The 10,462-nt window shown below is 42.3% G+C and overlaps 1 protein-coding gene across 1 annotated transcript; it reads left to right on the plus strand.

Moving 5' to 3' along the window:
• Window positions 1-392: 392 nt before the first annotated feature.
• KRT40 (keratin 40) lies at window positions 393-9,562 on the plus strand. The gene is made up of 9 exons (XM_017880150.1): window positions 393-480; window positions 1,202-1,272; window positions 3,216-3,663; window positions 4,362-4,444; window positions 5,046-5,202; window positions 6,362-6,523; window positions 6,603-6,728; window positions 8,514-8,734; window positions 9,241-9,562. Exons 3-9 carry the CDS (start codon window positions 3,217-3,219, stop codon window positions 9,338-9,340), a joined length of 1,296 nt encoding a protein of 431 aa, XP_017735639.1. The 5' UTR covers window positions 393-480; window positions 1,202-1,272; window position 3,216; the 3' UTR covers window positions 9,341-9,562.
• The last annotated feature ends 900 nt before the right edge of the window (window positions 9,563-10,462 follow it).

Genomic DNA, 10,462 nt, shown 5'->3' on the forward strand with positions numbered 1-10,462 from the left:
GGGGGAAAAAATCCATTTGCTAATCCTATCAACTAATTGAATAAAGCAATTTATGTAAAGAATAATGTAGAGTGACCAAGTCATGCAAGATGATTGATCGTACTCTAGGGTCCCCCAGATCAGCCCCCACTTCCTTCTTTGCCTTGGGAAACAGAGTGCCTTGATTATCCGGTGGCCCAGCCGGTTGTGTGTTCCCCTTGTAGCTTGAACCCAAGCCGGGCCTTGAACATTCCCAGGCACTGTTAAAGTTACTTAGGTTGTTGCCCAAAACAGTGAAAATCAACCTTGTTACTGCACGTATATACTAGCCCTGGCCCTGAGCCAACTTTCTTAAAGCCTCATGTAAACTCTTATAACCTTATGCACAAATGTTAAAAGCCACAAGACAACTACTATAGCAGAAATGCATGCGAAGTGCTCTGGGAGGAGCCCCATCTCCACATAAGGCAGCTGAACGATGTTTCAGCTAAGTCTTGACATGTGAGTTCATCCAGGAAAGGAATGGCAGAAGAGCATTTGACCAAGAAAACAGTACCTACAAAGCTTGAAGGATGGCTGGAGCTTAGGGTTTGTGAAAGAGAACATCACGAAGTGAGCCCAGAAAGGTAAATGGGCACTAGGTTAGAGAAGGTCATATTTGCCAAGGTAGAAAGCTTGCACTACGTAAGTGGAGGGCGATGAAAAGCAGGTGTATATTTTAGGAAAATGATTCTGGCAGCCTAGGTGGATGTTGTAAGATAAGAGCAGAGTATTATACAAAATAAACTACAATGTTTTGTTTTGTTGTTGTTTTCTGTTTTTTTTTTGTGGTTTTTTTTTTTTTTTTTTTTTTTTTTTTTTTTTTTTATCATGGCCTTTCATGACATCTATTTCTTTTCCTGTATTCTCAATGTTCCTTTCTTCTGATGATGTACTATAGAAATTGTCACGGGTGATTAGCGACTATCTAGGGCTGGTGGCATGGGGGTAAGAAGAATTTATCAACATAGTTGTAGGTAAAGAAAAGCAGATTTATTAGAGAAAGTATGAAAATACGTTGCAAGGAAGCAATGGGCAGCACAGCAGAGAAGAGGCTGTATGCAATGAGAAAAAGGTGTGCTGGAGATTTTACAGGATGGTGCTTGTGCTGTGTGCTGAAGAGGGTTTGTGCAGTACTGATAACACTAAGGTTGCAGTGAGCTAAGTTGCATTTTTCTATCAGCTGAAAGTCTGGTGATAGCTGAGTGCAGAAATATTGTGCAGGAGGGCTATGTGTCCTGGACCATGAAGAAGGTGAGTCATAGCTTATCTTCTTTCTTTTTTTTTTTTTTGCTTTCCTCTGGTCCTGCCAGCCTGACTTCTCTTCCCTAAGGAGGACTCCACAGAAATGAATTCTGGGTGATTTCCGTATTCTACGATGGAGACTATAGCTATAGATCATTATTATACAACACTACCTAATTAACCAAGAACAAAATAAATAGTCCTGTCCTGCAGGACACTAACTAGTAACCAATACTTTACAATTATAAATTAGTTCCAGACAAAAGGAAATATTTCTTATTTTACCTGCAGTTACATGACTGCACTTTAGCTAACTAGAACCTGTGATGGACAACCAAAACGTGGGTTTTCTTCAAAGATATTTTTCTTTTGACTCATTAGGTTACTGTGAAAAGATAATTTTCTTTCAGTGATTTGTAATTTTCAGAAGTGTTTTGAATCCTTGAACTCATATTCGTTGCAGAGCAGCGTCAATATACCAAGAGACACTCTAAGAACCTTTTGCATAAGTGTTGATGTGTAAAGAGAATCACTAAATTCAAACCCAACTCTACCCAGGGAGTAATCAATCCTCAGAGACTATTTTAACTCACTCACATATGTTCTTCTGGTTTGGTTTCTACTATCAGCTACCTAGGAAGTAGCACTCAGGATTAGGGGGAAAAATAAGTTTATTCTGGATCAAAAAATTTTCAACTTTTTCAGATTACTGTATTTTCTTTTCCTGTAATGTTCTTAAAAATTCTAGAGGCAATTTTCTCTATGCACCTTTGAAAATGAAGTAAACATAACGACTAAAACCAAGCAAAGTGAAACAGATTATGCTTCATAATGGAGGTGAAATCCAAGAGAGAATCCAAAAAAGTTACACATCTCAAGTTCCTGTCTGTCAGATTTGGTACCAGAGATTTCATCCAGTGGAATTACTGATTTGGAACCTAAATAAAATTTTATTTCCCAAGTTCCAGTATTTTTAATTTTCATGAAATTCAGGCCTTCATAAATAACTAAATAGGAGAAAACAGGCTCTACATCTCAGAAGAAAAGACTCCTGTGGGTTCCTTGTCCCTACTCTGAAGTATAATCATTGAGGAATTCCCAAGGGACTAAAAGGTTATAACTTACAATTTCTATTTCACTCTTATTAGAAATACAGGTAAAATAGTATAACTTACCTAACAACAAGAAATGAGAAATGTGGAGAAGGCAAGTTTCAGGAAATCAAAGATCATAATTCCAGCTCTAACCAATTTATATTTTAGCCTGCAGAAAAACGAGTTATTCCTATCAGTTATGTGAAGTGACTTTTCCATTTGTATGCAGGTGGACACGGTTTGTACACACACATACAAACACATACACACATTAAGCCCAATATATAGCTCACTCCTTCAGTCTTGTCAACACCTACTCTGAGAAGACAAAAAGCATTGAAAGATTGCTAATCACACTGACTGTTTTTATGGTGGTGGCACAAACAAATAAATGTCATTTTATGAGCTGTAACACTAATTTTAAAAGGGGACACAAGCAATCAATGCACAGAATCAAAATCTGTGGACATATTATTTTCCTGATTTGTAATGAGTTGTATCTATAATTATTGATTGGCCAAATTTTCTCTTTCTTTTCTTATTCTGTCAAAAGGACAATGTTTCCTACGACAATTTTCTGAAATAAGTGTTTTGTCTGGCACATGGAAACGGTGTGGGTCCTGCTTCAGTAACCTAAAGTTATCCCTCTTTTATGAGGCATAAAACTCTTCCTCAGTAAATAAACATCTCTAATGAGATGTTTGTATGAAAACTGGCACCATCAGTGATAAAGAAAACATCCGGTGCAGTCTGTAAACACCCATTTTGGGGCGTTATAAAACTCTCAGGAGGGAAGGAGAGTTTTGGAGTCAAGGCAAGTGAAGTTTTGCAGCCAGCCTCCGTCTTTGCTTCTGGAAGGATGACTTCTGACTGCTCCTCTACGCACTGCTCTCCTGAATCCTGTACCACGGCCTCCGGTTGTGCACCTGCCTCAAGCTGTTGCATAGAAACAGCTTGTCTCCCCAGTGCCTGTGCTACATCCCGATGTCACACTCCAAGCTTCCTACCTAGGTCTCGCGGGCTGACCGGTTGCCTCCTGCCATGCTACTTTACTGGGAGTTGTAACAGTCCCTGCTTGGTGGGGGACTGTGCCTGGTGTGAGGATGGGGTGTTCACTAGCAATGAGAAGGAGACGATGCAGTTCCTGAATGACAGACTTGCCAACTATCTGGAGAAGGTGCGCAGCCTGGAGGAGACCAACGCAGAGCTAGAATCCAGGATCCAAGAACAATGTGAACAGGATATCCCAACGGTGTGCCCGGATTATCAGTGTTACTTCAACACCATTGAAGATCTCCAACAAAAGGTCTGTGTCCTGTTGCCCTAGTGCTCCACCTCCCAGATCTATGGCTTGCTTTATCTTTCTACCAGAAGAGGCTGTTTTACAGAAGGCAACCAAGGGAAAGGGGAATTCCAGGAGTTAATGGTACACAGGGGAGACCACTGGACTGAAAGTCAGAAAACCTCAGCACCAGCCCCAGAGCTACCCCTGATAACTGAGTGACTATAATAAAGTAACTCGCCCTGAGGCTTTTCCTTCATCATCTATAGAATGCAGAAAAACTGTATTACGTCCAAAATCGCTTTTGTATTTGACACTGAACAGTTACATTATCTGAACACAGATCGTCAAATGCCATCTTTTTAACCACCTAGTAATCATTTTCTTGTCTCCTTGATGAATTTCGATTATTATGGGAGAGGATATAGTCATAATACAAACTACTGACGGAGAAAACGTTCATGGTGTTCAACTGCCTAGGGATGTTGCAAAGTGTCGTATGTTATTAAAAACTAAACCTTTTAATTTCTCTGTTTTGCTTCTAAATTGGCACTGCTTTTTTCTTCATGAAGCAACAAGGTTAATAAGAAAAGCAGGCGGAGGGTGATTTTATACTTTCTTATAAAGACTTTCAAAAGAGAACTAATGGCATAGCTGTTGGACAGAAGTTTATTTGGGTTTCTCTCAAAGAATCATTTATCACATAATGGCTTGCTTCCCAGATCTTATGCACGAAAGCAGAGAATTCTAGACTCGCTGTACAGCTTGACAACTGCAAACTGGCCACTGATGACTTTAAGTCAAAGTAAGTTTAATTTAATTTAATTTAATTTAATTTAATTAAATTTAATTTACTTATTTTGAGGAGTTTCACTCTTGTCTCCCAGGCTGCAGGGCAATGACGCTATCTCAGCTCACTGCAACCTCTGCCTCCTGGGTTCAAGCGATTCTCCTGCCTCAGCCTCCTGCGTAGCCAGGATTACAGGCAGGCGTGCGCCGCCACCCACACCCAGCTAATTTTTGTATTTTCAGTAGAGATGGGGTTTCACCATGTGGACGAGGCTGGTCTTGAACTCCTGACCTCAGGTGATCCGCCCACCTCGGCCTCCCAAAGTGCTGGGATTACAGGCATGAGCCACCACGCCTGGCCTTAATTTTAATTTGAAAATAATTTATGGCTCTCTCTCTCTCTCTCTCTCTCTCACACACACACACACACACAAATATTCTCTATATAATATTTTAAAGTCAAGAATGTTTTAAAAGCTTGAATTTATCATTACTTAGGAATTAAGAGAAATTATGCACATGGCTTCCTGAAGTCCATGTGTCGATCCTCCACGTATCCCCACACTTTGCACAGCGTTCAGCAAAGTAAGCGTTGGATTTCTCTTTTGCTGTGAAAGGTACGAGAGTGAACTGTCCTTTCGCCAGCTGTTAGAGTCAGACATCAGTGGCCTGCATGGGATCCTGGACGAGCTGACCCTGTGCAAATCTGATCTGGAGGCCCATGTGGAGTCTCTGAAGGAAGATCTCCTTTGCCTTAAGAAAAACCATGAAGAGGTAAGGAAAGCGGCAACGTCACTGAAGGACTCCGAGAGTAACATACTTAACACTGACAGATGATCTGTTGATGTTTGTAAATCAAATTTGGGCAGATGTTGCTTAAGCTGGAATAAAACTACTCCAGGCAGGGCCAAGCGCGGTGGCTTGGGCCTGTAATCCAAGCACTTTGGGAGGCCGAGGCAGGTGGATCACAAGGTCAGGAGTTCGAGACCAGCCTGGCCAATATGATGAAACCCCATCTCTACTAAAAATACAAAAATTAGCTGGGCATGGTGGTGGGTGCCTGTAGTCCTAGCTACTCGGGAGGCTGAGGCAGGAGAATCGCTTGAACCCAGGAGGCAGAGGTTGCAGTGAGCCGAGATCTCACCACTGCACTCCAACCTGGGCAACAGAGCAAGACTCCATCTCAAAAAACAAACAAACAAAAAAGTGAAAAACTACTCGAGGCATTATTACTATTCAACCTGATCATTCCAGCATGTCCCTAAATTAAGATGTGAAATAGCCCCTAGACAGTGCCAGACAAAGGAACCAAACTCTTCTCCTGCCCTTGCCTTTGTGGAGGAGGTGAGTAACTTCACAAATGGCTTCCTTTGGAGGCTTTATGCCACCCCTAGCTCCAATCCACAGGGTATGAAAATCAGTCTGAGAAACAGACTGTGAAGTCCATTTCAAAAAAGGGATAAGGACTCATGCACTATCTGGACCAGTGTTTTTAAATATTCCACATTTATAAACTTTTAAAAGTCATAAAATATAAAGTGATTGATACATTGATAAAGCTAGAAAATGAAAAGCTGAATAATGTAACAAAGTACATTTGCTCTTTGAATATTTGTTGATGACAATCATAGCTAACATTTATTGACACCTTACTATGTGTCATAATTAACTTTTATAAGTTAATTATGTGTAGATTAACTCTTCTAGATCTCACAATAACCTTCTGGAAAAATGTCCGATTATTATGTCCATTTTACAGACGAAGAAAATTGAGGCCCTTCTAAGTGGTGAAAAGAGATTCAGCCCAGACAATCGGCACCAAAAACTCACACTTTTACCTACTACTCCACAAAACAGAAGTAGAATGCCATTGGATGTCAAATGGATTTTTCCCCATCATTCTGTGACATTCTTTATGCCATCCCACTTTCAGGAAGTCAGCTTGCTTCATGGACAGCTTGGCGACCACCTCAGTGTGGAGCTGGACACTGCCCCCACCCTTGACCTCAACAGGGTCCTGGATGAGATGCGCTGTCAGTATGAAACGGTGCTTGCCAACAATCGCAGAGAAGCCGAAGAATGGTTCGCTGTTCAGGTCAGCACCCAGATTGAAAAAATGGCAGGGTTACAGACTTCTGCCTTTTGGGAATTCTCTAATGGTGCCTGTGTTTCAGACAGAAGAGCTGAATCAGCAGCAACTGTCCAGTGCGGAGCAGCTGCAGGGCTGCCAGACGGAGATCTTGGAACTGAAACGCACAGCCAATGCTCTGGAAATTGAGCTCCAAGCACAGCAAAGCCTGGTGCGTGAGGCAAAGGCAGTGTCCGTTATGTCACTGATAAGTCAGGCTCTGAGATGTTAAGCCTTCTTCCATATCCAGGGGTCACATTTCCTTGTCTTTCCCAAGTACTGCCATTTACCCAGCTATTAATAGAAGCAGAAGTGACATGTCCACAGCTTGTGTTGTCCCTCTAAGATGCCTTACCTTCACTCCTGGGCTTGAGTCTGATGCTGCAGCAGCCTCCAGAGACGGGGAGGGAGAAGCGGAGCGAGAGAGAAACCTCCAGGCCATGGTCACTTAAGCATTCCAGCAGGTTTTAATTCTCATTTGATTCAGGCCAGTTTTCCAGGCTCACTGTTGTATCTAAAACAAAGAATCATTTTCAAACATTTCATCCTACAGTTTCCCTACAGGATCTACACTTCAACCTGATCCTTCACTGCACCCCACCCCACTCAAGCAACAAGAACACCATGCGTCCAAGATGACATGAACCAGTTCTGGTCAAGCACCACTGTGTGCGTGTCGTTAGGTCCTGAGGAGAATACCTAGGAGAACAATAGCTGAGCATTCATCCTGTGAGAGGCACTATGCTCATTTAAGCCTCACAGTAACTTCACGGGATAGATATCTTTATCCCATGACACAGATAAGGAAAACTGAGACTCAGATTAAGTAACCTGCAAAGGATGCAATTCTTTTTTTTTTTTTTTGAGACGGAGTCTCGCTCTGTCGCCCAGGCTGGAGTGCAGTGGCCGGATCTCAGCTCACTGCAAGCTCCGCCTCCCAGGTTTAGGCCATTCTCCTGCCTCAGCCTCCCGAGTAGCTGGGACTACAGGTGCCCGCCACCTCGCCCGGCTAGTTTTTTGTATTTTTTTAGTAGAGACGGGGTTTCACCGTGTTAGCCAGGATGGTCTCGATCTCCTGACCTCATGATCCGCCCATCTCGGCCTCCCAAAGTGCTGGGATTACAGGCTTGAGCCACCGCGCCCAGCCCAAAGGATGCAATTCTAAGAGGCAAACTTGGAAGCTGAGTTCAGCCAGTTGAATCCCAGAGCCTCTTCTCTCTCTCTTTAAATTTATTTTTATTGATATACAATATTTGTAAATATTTATGGAGTAGATGTGATATTTTGTAACATGCATAGAATGTGTAACGATCAAGTCAGGATATTTACAGCATCCATCACCTCAAGTATTTATCATTTCTATGTGTTGGGAGCATTTCAAGCCCTCTCTTCTAGCTATTTTGAAATGCACAGTGTATTGTTGTTAACTGTAGTCACCCTTCTCTGCTGTCCAACATGAAAACGTATTCCTTCTGTCTAGCTGTATGTTTGCACCCATTAACCAACCTCTCTTCATCCCCTTACCACACATATGCCCTTCCCAGCCTCTGGTATCCAGAGCCTCTTCTCCTAACAGCACCATACTACCCCTCCCTGCCAAGAGTCCAAACTCAATCTTTCCTCTCATATGCTGTTGATAGTCCTTAAGCTTCACAAATAAGTCATGTATTGCTGTAGTCATAGTGGTGGTAGTGATAGCTGACATGTAGAACAGTGGCAGTATGGCTGGCACTGTTCTAAATGCTTTACACATATTAACTCTTAATCTTCACAGCCCTCTAATGAGACAAATACTTTGCATTCCCCACTATATAGAGAATAAAACTGAGACTCACAGAAGCTAAATAATTTGCCAGTGGTCACATAGCTAGAAAAGGGTAAGCAAGGATTTGAACGTAGGCACTCTGGCCCGAGAGACTGCACTTCATGGTCCTTTGGACAACGTTTCCTCCTGCAGACAGAATCTCTGGAATGCACCGTGGCAGAAACTGAGGCCCAGTACAGCTCCCAGCTGGCCCAGATTCAGTGCCTGATCGATAACGTGGAGAACCAGCTGGCCGAGATCCGCTGCGACCTGGAGCGACAGAACCAGGAGTACCAGGTGCTCCTGGACGTGAAGGCCCGGCTGGAGGGCGAGATCAACACGTACCGGGGCCTGCTGGACAGTGAGGACAGCAGGCAAGTTCCACAGTTACTCATGAAATCCCCCAGAGTCACAAAGAGGCTGATGTAAAAGAATCCTGTTTTCCCAAGGTCTGGACAAGTTCAAACCTCCCCAATGTGTTAAGGAATCTTTTTAAAAGAGGGCTGAAAAGTGGCTGAGGTTAAGCACATGACACTAGAGATATTTTAAAAATATTCTAAAGGCAGATTAATTATTAGTGTAACATTTCATGCTGACATCTCCCTTTGTTCCTGTTTTCCACTAAAGGAAAATCAGGAATAGGCCTGAGATAACATTTGCAAAATCAAGAAAAAATATAAAATACTATTCAACTGCCACTGCTACAGTGAACATGAAGTGGCAATTCTGGGTGCAGAGAAGAAACAGGCTTCAGTCAATGCTATTGTGCAGAGTTTTTTTCAGAACATAATTTGTGGGCAAACTTTGACATGATTTTTCTGAGTTGCCATCTTATCAAGATTCCCTTGCTAAGCTTGTTTTAAAATCTATTTTTCCCCAGGCTTTCCTGTAACCCATGTTCGACCACATGCACCTCGAGCAACACTTGTGAGCCATGCTCAGCCTATGTCATCTGCACTGTTGAAAACTGCTGTTTGTGAATGTTAAGGACAGCAGGTAGAGGAATCAGAGCCAGCAGCATCCTAGAAAGGAGATGGGGCTTCAACCAGGGGCGTCCAAACAGGAATCACAAATCCAGGGGGCGCTCATATCCTGGAGTTGCCCTCCAGGCATCCTCAGTCTTTCTGCTTTACTATTTCCTCTCCTTCCGGCTTATTTGTGGTATGCTGGGAGCCCATAAAGCGTTCTTGCTCATCTCCAAATAAAACATGTTTTACTCCTTTCGCATGGTAAATATAGCTCTGTGACTAATTACTGTTGATAGAATATTCATTTTATGGCAAGGGAATCATCTAAACCCATAACCATAGTTTCAATGTACATAAACCCAGGCTGAAAATATTTTTTAACTCCTCAAATACAAATACATTAATGAACCCATGCAAAATGGCATATATCTTAGAAAACAGTTGTGCGTATCTTTCTGAGAAAAAAAATTAGGAATAGAATACGATAACATGTGTTTTTTGATTATAAAAGTACTAGATTCTCTTTTTTGTAATTTGGCTCATTAAAAGGGAAAAGGTCACTTATGATTTCATCTTCGAAACAGCCATAGTCAATATTTTGGGGTATTTTCTTCCGGTTTTCTTTCTTATGATAGATTTTTCCACACAGCTATAATCATACTAACATATGCACACACTTGTGTAATCTTTCTTTCATTTATGTCATCTAAGCATTTTTAATTCTAATAAAAACATAAGATTGTATTGTAGCCATTGTTTTTTTTTTTCTTTTGAGACAAAGTCTCACTGTGTCACCCAGGCTGGAGTGCAGTCGCGCTGTCTCGGCTCACTGCAACCTCCACCTCCTGGGTTCAAGCGATTCTCCTGCCTCAGCCTCCCGAGTAGCTGGGACTACAGGTGCATGCCACCACACCAGGCTAATTTTTTGTATTTTTTTTTTTTTAGTAGAGACAGGGTTTCACCATGTTAGCCAGGATGGTCTCGATCTCCTGGCCTTGTGATCTGCCCACCTCAGCCTCCCAAAGTGCTGGGATTACAGGCATGAGTTACTGGTTGCATAATGTACCATAAGATGCATTGATCCGGCCGGGCGCGGTGGCTCAAGCCTGTAATCCCAGCACTTTGGGAGGCCGA

The sequence above is a fragment of the Rhinopithecus bieti genome, unplaced genomic scaffold (assembly GCF_001698545.2).
Source record: "Rhinopithecus bieti isolate Rb0 unplaced genomic scaffold, ASM169854v2 scaffold_11744, whole genome shotgun sequence".
In the NCBI taxonomy this organism is placed as follows: Eukaryota; Metazoa; Chordata; class Mammalia; order Primates; family Cercopithecidae; genus Rhinopithecus; species Rhinopithecus bieti.

Coding starts and splice junctions, on each gene's coding strand:
- KRT40 (XM_017880150.1), top strand. CDS start 3,217: ATGACTTCTGACTGCTCCTCTACGCACTGCTCTCCTGAATCCTGTACC. Junction 6,524..6,602: donor AAGAATGGTTCGCTGTTCAG/GTCAGCACCCAG, acceptor CCTGTGTTTCAG/ACAGAAGAGCTGAATCAGCA. Junction 6,729..8,513: donor TCCAAGCACAGCAAAGCCTG/GTGCGTGAGGCA, acceptor TTCCTCCTGCAG/ACAGAATCTCTGGAATGCAC.